Source organism: Bombus huntii, chromosome 6, assembly GCF_024542735.1.
Source record: "Bombus huntii isolate Logan2020A chromosome 6, iyBomHunt1.1, whole genome shotgun sequence".
NCBI lineage: Eukaryota > Metazoa > Arthropoda > Insecta > Hymenoptera > Apidae > Bombus > Bombus huntii.
In genome coordinates, this window is record NC_066243.1 from 14,898,003 (window position 1) to 14,919,648 (window position 21,646).

Consider the following 21,646-nt stretch of genomic DNA (forward strand, 5'->3'; position numbering starts at 1 on the left):
TGTATCTGCCATTAAAACCTTAATCAAGTGCTCTGATTTTCTTCTATGTGTGAATGTTTTTTAATTTTGTTTCCTGCAGTATTAGCTATTTATGATATTTTTTACATTCTGATTTAACAATTTATTTTTGGGAAATATGAGTGACACACAATGTAAGTGTTATAATATTTTAATTCTTTACGAATTTTATTTCTTAATTTTAAAATTTTACTTACATTTCGTTGCGTTTATTGTTTATCTATTTAATTAAATTCAAGAATATTTTGTTCCGTTTTCAAATGTTTATTGAATACGGTAGGTTCATTACTTTAAGATATTCTTGTAATAATTAAAGATGAGAAAGATTTTGAATTGAATTTTGATATAAAATTTGAATTTATAAATGTTTATCAAATTGTATTATCTATGAATTCAGCAGGCAGAGCTAAACGCCAGAAGTTTGATAAAACTGGACGGTTGTCAGCTTTAGAAAAATTGAAACAATTAAAAGGTAGTAAACATAAATATGAAGTTGATGAATTGGAAAATGTTTATGAGGAAGTTGATGAAAAAGAATATAGCAAAACTGTAATAGAAAGGCAAAATGATGATTGGATTATTGATGATGGTAATAACTTTAAAATTATTGTTTTTATTAGAAGTAAGAATAAGTATTACAAAATAATTATTTGTTATAAAAGGAGAAAGTGGTTATATTGAAGATGGTAGAGAAATTTTTGATGACGATTTAGATGATGAAAGCATACAAGAAGCAAGAAAGCATAAAGTTGCAGGCCCTAGAAAAAGCAAGAAAGATCATGCCAAAAAGAAAGGAAACATTCAAAATATGTTAATGAATATGTCGTCTAAAAGGAAAACGGATGCTAAATTGGACGATGATAGTATTTTAGGAGATTTAATGTCTGAACTAAAAAAAGATGATATCCCGACGCAGTCAAAACCAAAAACTGTTTTGAGGAACAAATTTTGTACTACACCAAAATTAAGTGAAAAGTAATTAACTTTTCTATACATTTGACATTTGTGTTTTAATATATTTAGTATTACTTTTACAATAATATTATGGTTTCTTAGAAATGTAGAAAAAAAGATAGAATTAATTTCTGAATATGAGAAAATGCAATGTGATGATAATGATGATGATTTAGTAATATTTGATAAACCAGAAAAGGTAAACATGCATAAACAAGCAGAATCAATTACCCAAATAGAAAACTTTACTTCAAATGAAAATAGCAGTCAAACAATTATAGATGATTCTGATAATTCAGAAGTTAGAATATTGAGTATGCAATCAGAAAAAGATCTTAAAGAAACAAGCATCAGTCAAGTAATTGAAACAGAAAGTGAAAATCTTGAAGATGTAAGTTTTATTAGTTAATAATATTTTGAAATGATACTTGGACTACATTCTGCTTATTACAGTTCTCTGCAGATTTTGAAGATGACAGTATAGATCACAATGAAGAGCCAAAGCCATCTATTAATAAAGAATTTATAAAAAATAAATCAACCATTCAAATGAAAAATAAAGATGCTGAAGAAGAAAACTTTGATTTAGAAAATTTTAATAAATCATTAGATATTGAGTTTGAAACACAAATATCAAATATTGAAATGCCTACTGATACTACAGAAGTGCCTTTACCACTTGTAACCAATGCAAACAAGGAAGAAGTATTTAGATTTTATTGGTGGGATGCATATGAAGATCCATATAAACAACCTGGAGTTGTATATTTATTTGGAAAAGTTTTTGTGCCCTCGATAAAAGAATACCGTTCTTGCTGTTTAACAGTAAAGAATATTCCACGAAGAATTTATCTTCTTCCTAGAGTATATGTATGAGTACTCAAGCATATTTTAAAATATATTTATATATACTATCTATTATTATTATATTATTAACAATTTTTATATATCATCTATTATATATTGATAATTTTTCTTCTTTAGCTTTAATAAAATAATTATAGGAATGTAAATTTTAGGTAAAAACATCATTGAAAGGAAATGATGATGAGGAACAATTAAATACAATAGAAGATGTGTATAAAGAATTTAATCAATTTGCAAATAAGTTAGGAATAAAGGAATTTCGTAGCTGCAAAGTCTCAAAAAATTATGCTTTTGAACAAGAAGGTACTCCAGCGAAGTCTGATTACTTAGAAGTAAGATATTCTGCAAACTACCCACCTGTTCCCTCTGATTACTCTGGACCATCAATAGAAAGTGTTTTTGGAACAACAGTAAATTCTTTAGAGCTATTTCTAATTGAAAGAAATATTAAGGGACCATGTTGGTTAGATATTAAGTCTCCATTACCTACTGGTGTACAAACCAGTTGGTGTAAAATAAAGGTATATCAGTTTCATTTATTAATCAAATTTATGACCAGTAAATATACATATTAACTAATCAATTATGTTATAACTGAATAGGTAAATTGCATGAAGATGGAGAATATATCTGTTTTCTCTGAGTCTCAAACATTACCACCATTAGTAATAACAACACTAAATATACGAACATCTTTCAATGCAAAATTACAACAGAATGAAATAGTTATGATTACAATACTTATGCATCATAAATATCATATTGATAAAGAACCACCAAAACCACCATTTCAACGACATTTTTGTTGTATGATTGTTTATTAAATTATTATTCCAAATGTGTATTTTTTCAGTATTTGATATATTTTAACATTATTTCATGTAGTGATTACACATCCACGTGATACATCTTGGCCAAGACAAGCACGAGAAGTGCTCTCAAATATTTCATATACTACATTAATGAAATTTGAAACAGAAACAGATTTACTCGAAGAACTGTTAAAAATAATAAATACTGCAGATCCTGATTTATTGATTGGGTATGATTGTGGCTTCCAATTTGATATCTTAGTGCAAAGAATGATTACATTGAAAGTTTCAAATTGGAGCAGGTTTGGAAGGTTAAGACGGTCTATACCTCCTTTAATAAGGGTATGAAATATAGTCATACACATTTATAATGAACACTGTGTTGATCATAAAGAAGTAAAAATATTTTAGGGAAAAGTAAATTTAAATCAAGCAGCAGCTGGTCGACCTATCTGTGACATACAAATTTCAGCTAAAGAATTAAATCTCAAACTTAGAAGTTATGATTTGCAATCTCTTTGCACAGCGGTAAAAATATTTAATAATTATTTATATGTGCGACGTTCATAACTAGAAAAGTGAAATCCTAATTATTCTAACAGGTATTGAAGAAAAAAGAAAATGAATGTAAGGAAATAAAATCTGGTGAATGCGCATCATTTTATGATACTCCTAATAAAATAGATAATTTAATTAAAATAACATTAACAGAAGCATTATACATTTTATCTATTGTTTTTGAACTTAATGTTCTCCCACTTGCTTTACAAATTACATGTATTGCTGGTAAGTATATATTAAACGTTTCAAATAACATAGATCTTTCAATTAATATATATTTATTTTATTCATGTAGGGAATGTTATGTCGAGAACATTAACAGCAGGACGTGCAGAAAGAAATGAATATTTATTATTGCATGCATTCCATTTGAAAAACTATATAACACCTGATAAACGTGTTACGAAAAAAGGAAAGAATGAGGGTAATAGTATATTTTCTAAATATATGAACAGTTGCTACTTCATAATATATTTATCATTAATATTGTTCTATATGTAGAAAATGCTAGTAAAAAGAAAGCGGCTTATGTTGGTGGCTTAGTTCTTGATCCAAAAAAGGGGTTTTATGATAAACTTATTTTATTAATGGATTTTAATTCTTTATATCCTAGTATAATTCAGGAATATAATTTATGTTTTACTACTATACCTGGAGCTGCATATGCTGAGTATGAGGTAAATTTATTTATTATTATGGATTAAAAACTAATTAATACTTTTAACTTTATTTATAAACATGTATGTAGGATTTATCAATTCCTGAATCAAATTTAGAATTTGGAATAATTCCAACTGAAATTTGCAAATTAGTTGAAAGTAGAGGAGAGGTGAAAAAACTGATGAAAACCCCAAATATTTCACCTGAATTAAAGATGCAATACAATATTAGACAACTAGCTTTGAAACTTACAGCAAATTCTATGTATGGTTGTTTGGGTGCAACTCATTGTAGATTTTATGCTAAAGGACTTGCTGCCTTGGTTACAGGTAAAGTATAGAATTTTATTTGTAAATGTATGTATAAAATATTGAATATTATTGTAGCAAAAGGTCGAGAAATTTTGCAACATACAAAAAGCCTTGTTGAAAAGTTGAATTATGAAGTTATATATGGAGATACTGATTCCATAATGATAAATACAGGTTTATTAGAATATGAAGAAGTGTTTTCTGTTGGAAAAAAGGTATATATTATATCAAAAATATACTTTTTATTTATTTTGTATCCGAAAAATAATACTAATAGAAACTATGTGTAGATTAAACAAGAGGTGAATAAATTATATAAACGAGTAGAATTAGATATTGATGGTGTTTTCCGTTATTTATTACTTTTACAAAAGAAAAAGTATGCTGCAGTTATAATGACAAAATTACCTAATGGGCAAATAGAGTTAACACAAGAACATAAAGGTCTTGATATTGTGAGAAGAGATTGGTGTCAATTAGCTTGTGATGTTGGAAGGTAAGCAAAATATAGGTAGATTATTAATATTATGTTATATAGACTAAAATATTATGTTATATCTAATAATGTTTATAACAATGATCGTTTTTAGAAAAATTTTGGATCATCTTCTTTCTGATAAATCATGTGACGATAGAATAGAACAAATTTTTAGTATATTACATGATGTTGCACAAAATGTTCGAGAAAATCAAGTTCCTTTATCTTCTTTAATTATTACGAAACAGTTATCAAAAAATCCAAATGAATATCCGGATACTAAACAAGTTCATGTCCAAGTAGCTTTAAGATTAAATAAAGAAGGTGGTAGAATGTGGAAAGCTGGAGACACCATCCCTTATATTATATGTGATGTTTGTGTTTGTCGATTTCACTACTATTTAATATTTATATATTATTTTTATAAACACTATTAAACATATAGTCATTTTTCTGTATGTTAGGATGGAACAGAAAAATCTGCAACTGAAAGAGCATATCATATTGATGAATATAAAAAGAGTGATTCTTTAAAAATAGATGTTAATTACTATTTACTGAGTCAAATTTTCCCTATCGTTTTGCGAATTTGCGAACCAATTGAAGGAATTGATGATGTTTTGTTAGCTAAATGTTTAGGTACAATTTTACTTGACATCAATTTTATATACATTATTTTATTTAAATTTTATTTTATATAAAGTTTATAATATAGATCTGTATTATATAAATCAAATTCGTTTTCATAGGCTTGGAAAACATTTATAAATCTAGAAGAATAATACATCAAGAACATGCTGATATACCATTATTAATGGAAGAAGATAGATTTAGGTATTGTCTCCCTTTGAAGTTTAATTGTAGAAGCGAAAAATGTCAGTCAGAAATTATAATTAAAGATGTTGTAAATGAAGAGGTAAGAAATCAATTATAAAAAATAAGTTTTTTTTCTTATACATATCTTTCTATTTATTTACTACATGTTGAAAAATTACATAGCTTGGAAATCGATTGTCGCTTGCTTCCTGTTCAAATTCAGAATGTAAAGTACAACCATGGACATATGCTAATACAATACAAAATGTAGTGACACTTTCTATACGAGAATTAGTTAACGAGTATTATAACGGATGTTTAGAATGTGAAAATCCATTATGTGGTGATCAAACACAATGGATACCATTAGATTTCGAGTCACTATATCCAATTTGTAGGAAATGTAATGATGGTGATTTACATAGAGTCGTAAGTTAAAAGATATATCACTGTTCCCAAATATTTTGGATACTTTATATATTATTTATATTTATTTAAAGTTTACAGATACAAAACTGTATAATCAACTGTGTTTTTATCTGCACCTTTTTGATGTGAATCAGTCAAAGTATAAAAGTAACTATCTTCACTTTCTTTTCTTTTTTAAATAAGATCTCAGAAAATTATCTAACAGTTGATTCTAAATGAATTTATTGTTAGGTTTGTTATCTCAATACCCGCAAGGTATGAGAGAAGCTTATGATTCTCTGAAAGAGGCAGTAGAAAAAATGTTAAGGCGAAATGCATTTTCTGTTGTATGTTTGGACACAATCTTTTCAAACAATGATGAACAAGAAGAAATATCGAGTTTATGTGCAGGTACTTTAGAAATATCAGATGGGTTAGATAATGAAGAAATGGTAGGTAATATATATTGGAAAAAGTATTGTTATATAATTTATTACTATATAACAATATAAATTAAAAATATTTGTAATTAATTACCAAATACAAAAACTGAACATATAAATTTTAATTTTTGCTGTTTCAGTAAACAATTTAATAGATAATGAATAGATTTGTTCCTGTAAGTATATTTCATTAAATTGAACGTTTTTTTAATATCTTAATGTTATTTTCCTATTCTTTCTTACAAAAATTATAATGTAAATATTTTTGATATTATTATATGTGAAAATAAAAGACATGAAATATTAAAATAGCAATATAATCAATTTATTTTCTGATTGTACTCCATAGAAACAATAGATAGGTAGATAGCACTAATAGGAGCAAAATAATTTCTAGCATTCATTGTTTTTCACTGTTTGCTATTTATATGCAATTATTGTTGAAAGTTTATGATATATATGCTCTAGCTAGTACATTATATTATTAATGCCTTATCCTAAAATCACTACAAGTGTTACACAATATATAATTTGAAACAATTTTAAATAATAATTTTTATATATAAAAATGTATATTTAACAATAACTTGTTTTCGTGCATTTACATTAAAAATACATTATGAAGATAAATTAACAACATAATATTTTTAACGAATATATAATTTATTATTTTCTGTTTTCTTTTACACATATTTATTAATATTACAGTATCAGTATATCTATTAGGACGTTAATCTATTAATTTTTTTCTTTTTTAATCCCTATTACTATAATAAAACATAAATACCTATGTTACAATGGATTAAAATAATATTGTTTGTAAGCATGTGTCTGTAAGGAGGAAGATGTAGTTATGTTTTCAAAAAATCACAAGGAAAATTAATTTGTTTCTTTCCTATATGACATTAAAAACAATACAAATTTTATGGAGTGTGTTTATAAGTAGTTGTTTGCCACTGTATATTCAAATCATATACAGGAATACATTTCAGACATTATACACTATATGGTGGTAAACCAAATAATTCAGGTTGAAATTTTTCAAGACTGTTTAGCATCAATGTTGGATTTTTGATATAATTTTTTGGTAACATTGGATCTGGAACCATAACAACTTGCATTCCAGCATTAAGTGCAGCCTTTACACCATTTGGAGCATCCTCGAACACAAGACACTAAAAGTATAACATTCAATTTATTAATAATTATAAAATAAATCTAAAATGTAAAAAATACAAATCCTAACAAACCTTTGAGGGGTCAGGATTATCAGAAAAACGTTTTGCAGCAATCAAAAAAATATCAGGTGCTGGTTTACCATTAGTAACTTCAGAATCAGAACCACCAAGAACTTTGTGGCTAAATAAATCAAATATATGTTTCCATCTTTGAGTTTTTAATTCAAAATTTTCTTTATTAGAACTTGTAGCTAATGCTATTGGGATATTATTTTGTTTCAGATGTTTCAATAATCGTTCAGCACCTGCTTTCAAATAATATATGCTGTACTATGTGTTATACTATGCTGTTACTATATATATTTATTCATTTAGCTTTGTGAAAATCAATTTTATTTTTAATACTGACTATGCATTTTTTACACTTCTGAATGGAAACTATAAATTTCTTAAAATTTTAGATTCTTATTTTTTAAAACCCTTATATATTACCTGGCATCATGTTTGCAGATGGAAATAATTCCTGATATAGTTTGACTACCTCATTTTCAAACTCTTCTGCTGTTATTGGTAAAGATAACATTTCAACAACAGCTTGTGCAACATCCTTCGTTTTAAAACCCATAGTTTTTGCTTTATGTTCCCATGTGAATTCCTTTCCATAGCGATTTGTAATATGATTAAAGGCTTTGGTGTAAATTAGTTCTGTATCTATTAAGATTTTAATACAAGATTACTTATATAAATTGATGTACTCTATGTAAGATTTATTTAACTTACTGATTTAAACTATGATTCATAATTGAAATGTTAATTTGTAGAAACTGTGTTGAAAAGTAGTTTCTCAATATTATGACAAATGAAAAATTGTTCAACAGAAATGTTTGTACATGTCCGCAAGTATGTATGTACAAAATTCTAACACAGCTTCTTAAAAATTAAAAGTAAAGCACATACAAACTCACGCTATAATGAGTGCTATTTAAACCCTTTCTTTGACAGTAAAATCCGCTCATACAGATGCATGGTGTATTTTAATTTATATCCCTCATATTTCTTAATAATTGCCATTGTGATTTTATTCATTACTACATGTACATAGACAAAACAAAATTACTATATTCATGTAAACAAATACAATCACTTATCTACAGGTTAAGTTTTTATGTAAAACTCATAAGAGCGCTGACCTCATAAAGTAATAGCAATGTTAAAAATCCATTTCTATTAGTTATGTTAAGTACAGTTTTTTTTTTTTTAATCGAGTCTCTATAATTAATTCTTTATAGGAATATTATGTAACTTCATAAAAGATATGACAGTACAAATCACTTACTGAGTAATAACCCATCCATATCAAAAATACAATGTGTAACATCTTTATACTGATTTTGCGACATTTTTCAATGAATTGTTTAAAATTCTTCTAATTAATAGCACTTTGTATAATTGAATTATTAAAATTTCAAACTGATATATCAATTCATTTTTTTAAAGAATATTTTATGTACGGAACTTTTACCCTTCAGTGATAGTGATAAGATAACAGTTAACGCCACTACGGCATACTAGATTATGGCGCCAATTATGTAATATACCATGAAAATAGATGAAGTATTTAATTGGTTTTTATATTTATTTTCATAGATGCATGCATACACATATATTCGCATGTAGTAGTGTAAAATGTAATAAAATCCTCTAGAATCTAAAATTAAACTTAAAGTTGAAGCATACACAGAATGGTCTAGCTAAATGGGATCATCTAAATATCTGCCTTATTCATTGTAATATGAAAGAACTTCTCTAAACAAAGTTAATGTATTTCAAGGGACAAATTAAATTCACCGACCTTAATAACCATATCGTTTCTATTATTTAATCTTGCGCTATTTGCGTTTGAATTATACATATATTAATATTTATGTTCAATCGACAAACGGCAAAATTAAGAAGTTCAAATTTTTCGGTTCCTGGGAAGACTTTTTTAATTTTCGAGGGCTTAAATGAAATTTTAGAACGTAAGGAATTAAGATTAGTTTTATCAGAGAGAAAACTTTCTATCTGATTCTATCTAGATACTCCCCTGAATTTCTTGGGTATAAGCATATTTAAAAAATCGTCCAATTGGCGGGCAATGAAAAACTATAACCAATTCTAATGGTCGAAAGATGGAATTAATCCCTTTATGACGAAATTAAAAGATCAAATTTCTCGACCTATAAGGCGAATTTTTGAATTATTCAAGACTTAAATTAGGACTTTAACTGTCAGAAATCTTATACAATTTTAAATAGAACCATAAAAGAATTGTTAATATATGAAAATCAATCAAATCTAGTAAATGTAACTGATTCAACCTACGCATCTATGCATTATATATGTTTGTCTAAACAGCCGCCTACATGTATTTGTATTCTGTACATTATTTTAGTTTCGAATAAAATTTGTAACAATGTTTTATTTCTATAACATAATATGACATAGAATAATATTTTCATTTACGAAGCGAAGCAACAATCCAATTTTGGTCACTCCAATTGAAACGAATGATTTCAGAATAACAATCTTTCTACAATTATTTCCTTTGTGGCAAGTGCTTGTTGATTACAAGCAACCAATCAGAACGATCCACGAAAAATTGTATCTGGTTATAAAGAGTGGGGAAACAGAGAGACGGATTGAATTTTACAAGAAAAAATTGTGTTCGTTTCAATCTTTTATGTGAAAGATTTCTTCACTGAATGATTTTTTCAAAATAATTACAAACACATCAGTTCACGTTAGTTTGTTAAGCAAAATGCAAGACTTTTTAGGTGAGTTTTACAAACCAATGTATATTGTAGATTTCACGACTTATTACTATTAAATCTTACCGGTAGGTGTATCTTACCATTATAATGTATTTTTATTCACTGAATATTCATTTTTTAAAACTCTAATTTTATGAATATTTTAACACTTATTTCTATATTATTTATGTGTAATTCAATATCGTTTTATATTTGCTTTGTTTAGGTATTTTACTGCTAATTACTGGAGCACATTGTTTGTACTCCTCCAATTCAGATGTTATTGAACTAAAACCAAACAATTTTGATAGTTTGGTATTAAATAGCGATAATGTATGGATTGTAGAATTTTTTGCACCATGGTGTGGACATTGTCAACAGTTAACACCTGAATATGACAAAGCTGCAACTGCTTTAAAAGTAACTTTTATGTTTTATACCTAACATATTATTTATTTTATACCTTAGTCCTATCAGAGGCTTTTAATATAAAATTCCACAGGGTATTGTAAAAGTCGGTGCAGTAAATGCAGATGAACATAAATCCCTTGGATCAAGATATGGAATTCAAGGTTTTCCAACAATCAAAATCTTTGGTACAGATAATAAACCAGAAGATTATAATGGGCCAAGAACTGCGACAGGAATTGTTGATGCTGCTTTAAATGCGGCTAGTCAAAAAGCACGTAGAGCTTTAGGAGGTAAAAGGAGTGGCGGAGATTCTAAGGTAAATGTAATGTCAATGTAATGAAATATAGGTACAATAAAAGATAAGGAAAAAGTAGGTAATTAATAATTGAAAATCTTTTATTAATATTATAGTCCAAAGATTCCAAGGATGTAATTGAATTAACTGACGATAACTTTGATAAGATGGTAATGAATTCGGAAGATATGTGGTTAGTTGAGTTTTATGCACCATGGTGTGGTCATTGTAAAAATTTAGCCCCTATTTGGGCATCTGCAGCAACAGAACTTAAAGGTAAAGTGAAATTGGGAGCCATTGATGCTACTGTAAATAGAGTTAAAGTAAGTAATTATTTTTTAATTAACTTTTATTTATAAGTATATGATTTATTTGTATTTTTAAGTTAATATAAATATAATCAAATCATAATGTTGCCAGGCTAGCCAATATGAAATAAAAGGATATCCTACTATCAAATATTTTGCACCTGGGAAGAAATCTTTCGATTCTGTGCAAGAATATGATGGTGGTCGCACAAGTAGTGATATAGTAAATTGGTCACTAGAAAAAGTAGCAGAAAATGTTCCAGCACCAGAAGTAGTTCAAATTATAAATGAAAAGACTTTAAGAGAAGTCTGTGAGGACAAACCATTATGTGTTGTATCCGTTTTACCGCATATTTTAGATTGTCAATCAGATTGTAGAAATGGATATTTAAAAGTTTTAAATGACCTCGGAGAAAAATATAAACAAAAAATGTGGGGGTAAGTTCTATTTACTGCTTACTAATAAGGTGAATAAATAATATCTTAAATTATATAATGCACATATATAAATATGTTTTAACAGCTGGCTTTGGGCTGAAGCTGGTGCTCAACCTCATATTGAAGAGGCATTAGAAATTGGAGGATTCGGATATCCAGCACTAGCAGCTGTAAATATAAAGAAAATGAAATACTCTTTATTAAAGGGTAGTTTTTCGTATGATGGTATAAATGAATTTTTACGAGACTTAAGTTACGGTCGAGGAGGTACTGCTCCTTTAAAAGGAGCTCAGTTACCTACAATTCTTGAAACAAAACCATGGGATGGCAAAGATGCTGAACTTCCACAAGAAGAAGATATCGATCTTAGTGATATAGATCTCGATGAGAAAGACGAACTGTAATTATAGAACTTAGTGTTTCTCAGGAACATATGCACCTTCATATTCATGTATTAGTAAAACAATTCGATACTTATTTTTATATAACATTATTCTCAGTTGACATAACTACATATTAATGTACATTGATAATATGACATCATTATCAAAGTATCATGAATATCTTTTTCTTTCAACTGAAGTAAATTTCGCAGGTAGTTTAATATGTTAAATTATAAGTGCATAGTCAACAACTCTTCCATTGAGAACTTTCACAAAATTTAATCTATGCACTTTAACAAAATCATGCTTAATTTATGTGTACATTTTTAAACTGATAGTCAGATAAACATCATAGTAAAGATAAAATATGTACTCAATATGTAAACAAAAACTTTTTTATGGAAATGTTGTGAACTTAAAATAGTTGCTGATGATACATAATGTTAATATGCATTCCATAAGATGTTTTTGGTTTTCCCTAATATGGGACCAAAATAAATGCAGTTAAATGAATTTATATTTACAGAATGTATTACGATCCTTATGTTGATTGAGATCTCATTGTTTGGCTGGGTTATGTCAGGTCTTCCATCATGATTACAGAAACATAATATGAAATATGTTTATATGTATATGTGAATGTAAATCTTTGTCTCATTTATACTTAACTAATCGTAATCCTTTTTTAGCTTACATTTTTATTAAATAAATTATGCTAAAAAAATGTATAATAATTGTATATTGTTCATATATTTTACTCAATTATTTGACTATTTTGCAATTTTCATTTAATAACTTTATTATCGAACTTTCCTTCAGAAAAATGCAATACAAAAAAATGCTCAGGTATACTAAACATTACAAATAATTCAGTATTTTAATTTCTTTTTTTGAATAAAAGAGTTGAAATACTGTGTTGAAAGCTTATTTTAAAATTATTTTCATAGTGCTAATAAGATAATGAATTTTTATAGAGGAAATAATTTCATATCTTTGTTGCATTCATTTAATTTACGTTACAGATACTTACGGATAAGAATTTCGGTATCAATTTAAAAATGGAGTCTAATATTTGGGAAGTGTCATGCACATATCATTTAATCGGGGTATATTTTGCTTTAGAAGAAATTAAAAATTGATGTTGTTTTAATGAAATGAGTATTTTTATATAATTGTTATGGAACTAAAATTATATATAAATGAAATTTCAAGATATAATCTTTTTGTTTATGTACGAAATTAAGCATAGAGCACTTTAAAGGGTTAGATTTTTAATTATTTTCTTTTCAAAATAACTGTTCATCTTTATTTTATTTTTACCTTCATATTTTATTCTCAGCACAAAATTATTCTTTTGCCTCAATTTTCTACTTTTCTTTAAACAAGAATGGGTACAAAAATATTAAATGACATTCACAATGACATGAAGCAGTTAATAACAGCAATTACATCTTTTGAGGTAAAAGAAAATATATGTTTAAAAATATGTATATAAATTAGAATTATAGACATAAGCTTTGATAAATATATGTGTATTATTTTTTATATTATGCCTAGGAAAATGAAGAAGGATTTCGAATTTGTGAACGATTCTGTATGACAAATATTAAACATCATCGATATCTATCTGTCAATAGTAACAGTACAAAAGAAGCTATTAAAGCTCTAATTACAAAATTTTCGATCCATGGAAAATATGATGTAGCAAAAAAGTTTGAGGAACTTGTAGATGCATTTCTGTCAAGTTTTAACTTTGAACAGCATCCACAGTATGATCTGCAGTGGTATCTATTAACATTGCTATTGGAATTAGCTAAAGAAACCTGTAAATCTGATTTGGAATCTTTGGCATTAACACGCGGAGAATATACTTTCAATGTAACAGGTGAAGATGAAAATGAGGTTGCAGAAAAAATTGATTGGGCTGAATATTTAAAAGAAGGCCAAGAAAACTTTTTCAATGATTACAAAAGTGACACAGACAGTGTAAGTAATAGTTACCTTTACATGTAATATTTGATTAATCAATGAAAAATACTTATAAAATGTTTGAATTCGTGCAAATGTTTAATTTTTAATAGGAATGGTCTAATGATACAGAAGATAATGTGGATATAGGTTCAAATTTTGAAGTACCAATAGACATCTCAGATTCAAATAAAGCAATATGCATACCATCTGTTGAAAAAGAATTAAATAACTTATCTTTAGCTCTAAATGAAGAACTTAAATCTAAAAATTGGTTATTATCAAATGTTCAAAATACTTGGTGGAATGAGTTAGACTGGAGAAAATATCCAGTTAAAAGCAGATTTTCTGATGCTCATCTTTGTGAAATTTGGTGATTATTCTTATGAAAATTATATTTTTCATATTTTATACAAAATATTTCCAATATATTAATATTACATATATAGGCATAAAGCAAATGGCAGAGATCTTTATACACTTGGAACTCTTAGCGAATATCTAGTATGCAGAGAATTGTTATGGATGTTCTATGCTCCAATGCAAATGGTAGTGTTTCAACAAAATGAAGAAACAGGGTTTTTTATTCGTCCTGATATATCAATACCTAGTTTAACTACTGTGAGTATATAATAAACAATCTGCATTAATATATATTTAATATATATATGAGTTTTAATTATTTAGGAGTATTAGTAATAATGTATTTCAGGCCGCATTTAATAGTATTCTCTTACCATTTTGTAAGTATTTTTCGATGATACGTGATTTAGAACAATTTGGAATTAGATTGTATTCCATGGAAGATGATTTTTGTAAAAAGCCACCTTTAACATATGAAACTTACAATGCAATTCTAAGACAACATTTGATGAAATTTAGAAAGAAAATAATTGCTATAGAAAAATCTCTTATGAAACAAGGTAAAAGCTTTTTTATATTTAATAGATTTATAAATATTTTTGTTATATTTACTATTTTGTATTTATATTGGATTTTAGATGGCAATTTAACGTTTCTGTCTTTATCATCAATCCTTAAAAAAAATTTATATAGTATACAAATTTTACATGAAGTTCATAAAAGGTCAGTATCAAATTGGAAATTTCATCCAAATTGGAAGTGTGCATCTAAATTACTATCATCTTTGTATTTTGAAATACAAAACTCACACAATATAGAAAGAACAAATATTTGTACTAGTTTATATTTATCTAGCCTTACTGTTTATTTAAATATAATTGATACATGGTTAAGTGATGGACGATTTGAAGATTGGAGGGAAGAATTTATAATTGCAAGGTAAAATTACTTGAATATATGACAAAATGATTACAAATGATAAGTTATTTATTCATATTAGGCTATCAAGCAATGCAGTTTCAGAAAGTAGCACACAGTATGAAACATTGTTTTTGAGACCTTTGGATAATATATGTTTAAGAGATCCAATCATGCAATTCTTGATAAGAAAGATACAACATATAGGACAAAGTATTGAATTGTTAGTATCTCTAGATCGAATTACAGATATATGGAGGATTAATGTTGGAGGAAATGGTAATTGATATAATTTTAATTACCTATCTTTCCTACTATTATAACTTTACTTTTAATTTTATATATCCTTCAGAATTGAAGAGATCTTTGGTGGATGAATTTTATGCCAAATTAGAAGTAGAAATTTCTAAATATAGTGCAGATGAACAAAAAGAAGAAAAGAAAGTATCTTCATCTCAGAAAAAAGAAGTTACTAAGAATGAGTATGATGAGGATATGGAAAAAAACATTATAAAACAATTATCTGAGTTTAATAATCCATTTTTATTAAAAGCTTTAGAAGAATATCTTCCTTCTGAATTGTTAAAAAAAAGTGATACTGATGATGCTGAGGTTCCCCAGATCCAAAATATCAAAATGGAAACTAATATTTTCAAAAGGTAATTCTATTATCTACTTCAAATGAATTTTCTTGCATAAGTATCTTTTAAAGTATGAAGTATAATATTTTAGGCTTGAAAGAGAATCAAATTATATATTACCATTCAGAAAAATATTAGAAAATATTTTAGCAGAAATTTTGATTTCACGATATAATGGTGCCAGTAAATTAGTCAAAAATATTATGTGTGAGGAATATAAATTGGAATCACATTTAACATTAATGAGATCTGTCTATATGATGGAAGCAGGTCATATTATGAACAAATTTTACCAAAGATTGTTTCATGAGGTAAAGTATATAACATTAGTAATTCTTTAAATTATTAAATTTCCATTATATTTATTTTATTTAGATTGAAACTAATCAAATGTGGAACAATTCATATTTTCTATCATGTATACTTGAAGAAGTCCTTTCTCAATGGTGGGCAGATTTAAGTTCACGTTGGTCTATTACAGTTTCTAGCACTCATACAAATCAAGTATTAATGGCTGTTGATAATATAACATTGCATTATACAATTGGCTGGCCTATAAATATTGTATTAAACGAGAAAACCTTCATCAAATATAATGAAATATTTAGATTTCAGTTAAAATTAAAATGGGCTTTATGGACATTAAATAATTTAAGATTTAGCGGTAAGAAAACATATTACAAGATTTTTTTTGCTTTTAATAAAATATTATAAATAAAGATAGTTTTTATAGATTTAGAAGGTTCGAAATCAATGTGTAAAAGGAATAAATTAGAACAGTTTCATATAAGGCGTATTGAAAGCTTACGATTCTGCTTGTTACATGCAATTACTTCAGTACATACTTATTTGTCAGGTCAAGTATTACAAAATTTAAGTCTTATGTTAGAAAAATCTTTAACACAAGCTGAGAGTTTGGACACAGTCATATCAGGTACAATTATATTAATGAAATAATAAGTATAATAAAATTGTAATACACATACGCAGTTATATAGGATTAATATATATAATTCTTTTTCTTTTTAATTACAGTTCATAATGAATATTTAAAAAAAGTTCATGAACATTGTTTATTAACTTCAGAGTACGAAGATTTAATGGCAACAATAAATAATGTATGTATACATATTAAACTTTGTTATTTAATACAATGTAGTTCGTACAATTACATAATATATACAAATTTATTTCAGTTAATTGAAATGTGTAATCATATCCGAGTTCGATGGAATTATAAAAAATTAACATTTGCCAGTGAAGAATTAGATGTGTTAGAAAGCAGCTATAATAAATATCACACGTACCTTGCTTTAGCCCTACATAATGCAGTTCAGAATAAGGATGCAAATTATTGTAAGTCTGAAAATCTATTAACAATTATTATATAATTCATTTCAAACTGATATTCCCAAAATTGATACAATTGTTTTAATATTAAAAGATAAAATATGTAGTTTTAATAGTTACTACTAATAACTCTAAAAGATATATTAGCATGGTAATTAGTTAATTTAGATAATCATTTAATATTTTCTTTTTTTAAATTGCTTTGTTCACAGTGACTGGCTTAAGCTCTGCATTTAATTGCAGTATGTCATATACCCAACAGTAAAATATTTTCAAATTTTTTATATCCAATAATAATTCTATAGAAAATAACATTATAACAAATTGCATTATTACAAATCTTCTTTTTAATCTAAATTTTGTGCTAAATATTTGATTAACAAAAATACTATCAATACATTGCTCTTACTAATACTTTGTAAGTAATTGTGTTAAAATTCTTTTTAATAAGAAATATATGTATACTTCACAAATCTTAAATATTTCAAAATATGTATTACAATTTATGTAATTTTATTGAAATATTTATGAAAATTGTAATATCATATGTTCTGTTACATAATTTGTACATTAAAAGTATATCAATTTATATTGTAGAATAAAAGATCTATTTTAAATTTTTTTATTTGCTTCATAAATTTGTTCCTCCTATCCTAAAATTCTAGCCAATGCCTAAATTCCTTTCAGATGAATTAATGTTACAATATCAAATTAATACAAAAGATATTTATATAAAGAACAATGTTACTATGTGTCCATTTAGTAATCTGAGTCGCAGTTTGCTAATTGAAATAGCTTATCAATATTTACCACCATCAGGTTTGCCTATACCAATTCCAAAGATTATACACAAAGTAGACTGGTATAATAGCAGGTAAGAAATTTGATATTTGAAGAAATATTATTTGTTACATTTGTATATAAAGAAAAAGGTTGTTTTTAAATGCCATCAAGTTACGATGAAGGGTTTAAAAATATTATTAAAAATGTTTAAGAATTTAAAACTTGTATTTTTCAGTGTAAATTCTGAAAATTCTTTACCAAATCATATTATTCTAAATGAATACGAACAAACATTCTCATATATACGTTGGTATCAATTAGAAGAAAGTATTGTTACAGTCAATTTATCTCCATATACCTTACATCGTGAAATGGAAGATTTTATCAATGGCAATAAATTAGAAACAAATTATTGATTAATAATAATAGATTACTATGATAAAAATAAATTATAATCAAGGTTGCTTAAGTATAAGCTATAAAAAATATATTGATAAATATAAGATTTTAAATAGATGTTTATTGAGAATTAATACTTCTATGTCATTTCATGATAAGCAATTAAAAAGTAATGTAAGTTTTTATAATAATAATTAGTTAATAAAAATATATGAATTACTATTTTAATAGATGATAATAATTTATTTTAATACACAATTATATATACATTTATGTAACTTCCTGAATTTAATATCATTAAAAAAATTGATAAGAAACAATAAAATAAATACATCTTTCACATTAAGTAAATATTTATAAAATTAAGTTATGAATAACATGATTGAGATATATTATTGCCAGTATGTAAAATAAAAGTGAAAAATTCTCTCTGCTCAAACATTTAAAGAAAAATTCTGCTCTGCCCAAAGCTTTGTGCCATTACAACAGTACCATTTTGTCCCATTGTTCCACTTTGCGATACTGTAGGTGCATTTGTAGTTTCATTCAAATTAATAGGTGGTGTTGAATGATTGTTAACATTTGTAGTAGTTAAAGCTTTATTACGTAATTCAAAGACCTGTTGTATAGCTTTACGAAAGCAAAGAAAGTTATAATCAATTACACCTACAAATTGAAAAGAGAGGATTTTAAATATAATATGCTCAATGATTACTAATTATTATTATCCATTTCTTAGTAAATTTACTGAAGCATTATTTTACCTTGTCTGTCAAAATTGTCTTCACGCAAAATACAGACTAAAGCCAAGAATTTATTAACTTCACGTAAATATAAAATTGTTCCATTATTTAACTTGATTAAGCTAGAACTTTGATTATCAAATGCTGCAGCCTCTAAATCCTCCCTCAAACTAAAGTAAATATGCGATGTAATTATTTCTATTATGTAGATAGATAAAAGCTTTTATGTAGAAATTTTTGTAAAACATACCCATATATGCAAGAGACATCAATAACAACATCAATCATATCACAACAAAGTTCATAACTTTGCATGTCTACAGGAGAACTATCAGTTGCGATATAAATTTTAGATACTACATCAAATAAAAATGCTTTTTCAATTGCAGAATTCTGAAAAACAAATTACAATTTATTTTGTACAGCTATGTGACAAAAATTTATATATTCATATTTTTTCTTACTGATATGAGTATATTAAGTAGATTTTCTAAAGTTGGTAATTGTGGTATCAATTTTTGTACAACTTTACTAAATGCTTCAAATATACTGTGATCATATATGGATGTTAAATGGAAACTCAGATGTATTTGGTCACATCCTGAAATGTATACATAATTATTTCTATGTGCTGTTAATAAAAAAGCTTCTTAATTATTTGTGTTATTTACCAGAATCTGCAAGATCATCATTTGCTCTAGTGTGTATATCTCTTTGTGTTTCCATTTTACAATCATCAGATAAACCATCAACTTTATGTATAAACACTTCAAATTTTATCGCTTGATTAACCTTGTATGCTTTTGTAACTGTCAAATGAAGTTTATTAAGCGCTTCCATATAATCATCTTGAGCATCGATAACAAAAACTAGTGCTCCACAACCACCAAATATCATATCGCTATCAAAAGTAGGATCAAAGAAGTCAATTTGTCCTGGAAAGTCCCAAATTTGAAATTGAACAAAACTAGAGTTGCTTATATCATCTTTAATAATTTTATTTGTGCTTTCCAAAAACAATGTTTCATTTGGTGACATTTTATGAAAAACTACTTTTTGTATTGATGACTTTCCACTCCTAAAATTAATATTAATTTCACATAATCAATAAAAATATTATCAATAACATGATTAATAATAGTAAAATAAAAATATGTTAAACACTTGGATACCTGCGCAGACCCATTAATAATATTCTAGGTTTTTGTTCTCCTGCTAAAGGATCCATAGATCCTTCTGTTTCCCCATCAAATGGAGCATATCCAAAATCTTTAGGAAAAGATCCTACATCATAACCAGCTTGATACTGATCATCATCATCCTACGATAACAATGTTATTATTAATACGTAAATATTATCTTAGTATTAATATGTACATATTGTCATAAATGATACGTATTTGAAGCTATTTAAAAAATGGTTTATTATAAACTAATATTTTTTATTTTGTTCTATTTTACATATATATGTAAAATAACATTTAATTACTTAAAATACATTTGATTTCCAAATATTTTAATAAAGATAAAATTTAAGAATAAAATAAAAGACAAAATCTGATAATTTGAAACAAGAGTGTTTATTTAAGTATTGGAATGCTTGTCACAAATATTTAATTATTTCACAATTAACAATATCATTATTAAGTAAGTATCAATATGTATATAAAATACAGTATTAAATTCTTCCGAATAATTTATTTACAAATGATATAAATTATCAACATAGCAAATTGTATCGTTGGTGACACTTACCATATTCGTACTTTGTATCTTTTATTTATTTGATATTCCTTTTATGTTAGAATAGACTTTGGATTCACAAAATTTACAATGTTATCGCGCAACTACACATTTATGACACTATGTATGCATTAATTGTAATTTAATATCAATACAAATTGTATACATATATACAATTACGTGAAACTGTAATAAATCATACACAACAGTTTGATGCAATATCAATGCAAGTTGGATTAAAATATGACCAAATAGACACAAAAAAATAAATATTCATTTTCAATTACATATTTAAACCCTCGAAACAAAGAATTGTGCATGAAGTTCATACAATACATTCGAATAACATTCATAGATACTTTAACGTGTTATTTCTTTTAACTTTATCACAATTTTATTTCCGTGCTAAATATATTTTTATAACAGTACATACAAAAATGTATTACAATAAGATTTACAATTTCATCATATACAGAACAAAGTATTTTGTGTAGCTGTGTAACTATCGTACAATATCAATATCGAATAAACGATGCAATGAAAATAGACATAAATACGAATTACCAACTATGCAACTATACACTACTGATGCTGTCGCCATTTTC

At 26.2% G+C, this 21,646-nt stretch overlaps 5 protein-coding genes across 16 annotated transcripts; 3 read left to right on the forward strand and 2 right to left on the reverse strand.

The window, feature by feature from the left end:
* The first annotated feature begins 3 nt into the window (after nucleotides 1-3).
* LOC126867122 (DNA polymerase alpha catalytic subunit) lies at nucleotides 4-10,187 on the forward strand. 7 transcript variants are annotated; one of them, XM_050621311.1, is made up of 23 exons: nucleotides 5-152; nucleotides 416-607; nucleotides 681-993; nucleotides 1,075-1,363; nucleotides 1,426-1,842; nucleotides 1,992-2,360; nucleotides 2,442-2,646; nucleotides 2,725-2,993; nucleotides 3,063-3,179; nucleotides 3,254-3,437; nucleotides 3,508-3,636; nucleotides 3,714-3,889; nucleotides 3,961-4,201; nucleotides 4,259-4,398; nucleotides 4,474-4,679; nucleotides 4,774-5,035; nucleotides 5,126-5,300; nucleotides 5,411-5,577; nucleotides 5,661-5,906; nucleotides 5,978-6,053; nucleotides 6,138-6,337; nucleotides 6,469-6,504; nucleotides 10,066-10,187. In XM_050621311.1, the coding sequence occupies exons 1-22, from the start codon at nucleotides 137-139 to the stop codon at nucleotides 6,469-6,471; spliced, it is 4,392 nt and encodes a 1,463-aa protein (XP_050477268.1). In that variant the 5' UTR covers nucleotides 5-136; the 3' UTR covers nucleotides 6,472-6,504; nucleotides 10,066-10,187. The 7 variants fall into 7 exon arrangements, with proteins under 7 accessions (XP_050477265.1, XP_050477268.1, XP_050477267.1 ...); XM_050621310.1 differs by lacking the exon at nucleotides 10,066-10,187 and having other exon boundaries at nucleotides 6,469-7,271; XM_050621312.1 differs by lacking the exons at nucleotides 6,469-6,504; nucleotides 10,066-10,187 and having other exon boundaries at nucleotides 2,725-2,881; nucleotides 2,954-2,993; nucleotides 6,138-6,439.
* On the reverse strand, nucleotides 6,971-9,312 carry LOC126867166 (pseudouridine-5'-phosphatase-like). The gene is made up of 4 exons (XM_050621406.1): nucleotides 8,843-9,312; nucleotides 7,999-8,217; nucleotides 7,579-7,811; nucleotides 6,971-7,503 (listed from the first exon to the last, which is right to left on the reverse strand). Exons 1-4 carry the CDS (start codon nucleotides 8,904-8,906, stop codon nucleotides 7,324-7,326), a joined length of 696 nt encoding a protein of 231 aa, XP_050477363.1. The 5' UTR covers nucleotides 8,907-9,312; the 3' UTR covers nucleotides 6,971-7,323.
* LOC126867149 (protein disulfide-isomerase A6 homolog) lies at nucleotides 10,158-12,646 on the forward strand. The gene is made up of 6 exons (XM_050621368.1): nucleotides 10,158-10,322; nucleotides 10,525-10,718; nucleotides 10,801-11,025; nucleotides 11,121-11,327; nucleotides 11,425-11,750; nucleotides 11,836-12,646. The coding sequence occupies exons 1-6, from the start codon at nucleotides 10,307-10,309 to the stop codon at nucleotides 12,152-12,154; spliced, it is 1,287 nt and encodes a 428-aa protein (XP_050477325.1). The 5' UTR covers nucleotides 10,158-10,306; the 3' UTR covers nucleotides 12,155-12,646.
* A 398-nt stretch (nucleotides 12,647-13,044) lies between these two features.
* LOC126867131 (gamma-tubulin complex component 5) lies at nucleotides 13,045-18,984 on the forward strand. 4 transcript variants are annotated; one of them, XM_050621338.1, is made up of 17 exons: nucleotides 13,049-13,395; nucleotides 13,473-13,592; nucleotides 13,691-14,119; nucleotides 14,215-14,474; nucleotides 14,551-14,722; nucleotides 14,814-15,024; nucleotides 15,103-15,187; nucleotides 15,320-15,403; nucleotides 15,465-15,661; nucleotides 15,735-16,041; nucleotides 16,115-16,334; nucleotides 16,399-16,687; nucleotides 16,757-16,957; nucleotides 17,059-17,141; nucleotides 17,220-17,379; nucleotides 18,061-18,247; nucleotides 18,392-18,984. In XM_050621338.1, the coding sequence occupies exons 2-17, from the start codon at nucleotides 13,521-13,523 to the stop codon at nucleotides 18,570-18,572; spliced, it is 3,138 nt and encodes a 1,045-aa protein (XP_050477295.1). In that variant the 5' UTR covers nucleotides 13,049-13,395; nucleotides 13,473-13,520; the 3' UTR covers nucleotides 18,573-18,984. The 4 variants fall into 4 exon arrangements, with proteins under 4 accessions (XP_050477294.1, XP_050477295.1, XP_050477293.1 ...); XM_050621337.1 differs by having other exon boundaries at nucleotides 13,045-13,395; nucleotides 15,103-15,403; nucleotides 16,880-16,957; XM_050621336.1 differs by having other exon boundaries at nucleotides 13,050-13,395; nucleotides 15,103-15,403.
* Nucleotides 18,772-21,572, reverse strand: LOC126867150 (ras-related GTP-binding protein D). 3 transcript variants are annotated; one of them, XM_050621372.1, is made up of 7 exons: nucleotides 21,475-21,572; nucleotides 20,471-20,619; nucleotides 19,970-20,376; nucleotides 19,763-19,899; nucleotides 19,549-19,691; nucleotides 19,320-19,468; nucleotides 18,772-19,221 (listed from the first exon to the last, which is right to left on the reverse strand). In XM_050621372.1, the coding sequence occupies exons 2-7, from the start codon at nucleotides 20,524-20,526 to the stop codon at nucleotides 18,998-19,000; spliced, it is 1,116 nt and encodes a 371-aa protein (XP_050477329.1). In that variant the 5' UTR covers nucleotides 20,527-20,619; nucleotides 21,475-21,572; the 3' UTR covers nucleotides 18,772-18,997. The 3 variants fall into 3 exon arrangements, with proteins under 3 accessions (XP_050477329.1, XP_050477326.1, XP_050477328.1); XM_050621369.1 differs by having other exon boundaries at nucleotides 21,329-21,554; XM_050621371.1 differs by having other exon boundaries at nucleotides 21,054-21,551.
* Nucleotides 21,573-21,646: the final 74 nt, after the last annotated feature.

Bases quoted from the DNA above. Each gene is read 5' to 3' on its own strand.
- LOC126867122 (XM_050621306.1), top strand. The intron at 994-1,074 runs GTAATTAACTTT...ATGGTTTCTTAG, and splicing joins ACACCAAAATTAAGTGAAAA to AAATGTAGAAAAAAAGATAG. The intron at 3,438-3,507 runs GTAAGTATATAT...TTATTCATGTAG, and splicing joins ACAAATTACATGTATTGCTG to GGAATGTTATGTCGAGAACA.
- LOC126867166 (XM_050621406.1), bottom strand. From the start codon at position 8,906: ATGTCGCAAAATCAGTATAAAGATGTTACACATTGTATTTTTGATATG. The intron at 8,218-8,842 runs GTAAGTGATTTG...AAATCTTAATAG, and splicing joins TATGGATGGGTTATTACTCA to ATACAGAACTAATTTACACC. The intron at 7,504-7,578 runs GTTTGTTAGGAT...TTATACTTTTAG, and splicing joins ATAATCCTGACCCCTCAAAG to TGTCTTGTGTTCGAGGATGC.
- LOC126867149 (XM_050621368.1), top strand. The intron at 10,719-10,800 runs GTAACTTTTATG...AAAATTCCACAG, and splicing joins AAGCTGCAACTGCTTTAAAA to GGTATTGTAAAAGTCGGTGC. The intron at 11,328-11,424 runs GTAAGTAATTAT...TAATGTTGCCAG, and splicing joins CTACTGTAAATAGAGTTAAA to GCTAGCCAATATGAAATAAA.
- LOC126867131 (XM_050621336.1), top strand. From the start codon at position 13,521: ATGGGTACAAAAATATTAAATGACATTCACAATGACATGAAGCAGTTA. The intron at 15,025-15,102 runs GTAAAAGCTTTT...ATTGGATTTTAG, and splicing joins AAAATCTCTTATGAAACAAG to ATGGCAATTTAACGTTTCTG. The intron at 15,404-15,464 runs GTAAAATTACTT...TATTCATATTAG, and splicing joins GAAGAATTTATAATTGCAAG to GCTATCAAGCAATGCAGTTT.
- LOC126867150 (XM_050621369.1), bottom strand. From the start codon at position 21,394: ATGAATGTTATTCGAATGTATTGTATGAACTTCATGCACAATTCTTTG. The intron at 19,692-19,762 runs GTAAGAAAAAAT...TTTGTTTTTCAG, and splicing joins TACTTAATATACTCATATCA to AATTCTGCAATTGAAAAAGC. The intron at 19,469-19,548 runs GTATGTTTTACA...TATTTACTTTAG, and splicing joins GATGTCTCTTGCATATATGG to TTTGAGGGAGGATTTAGAGG.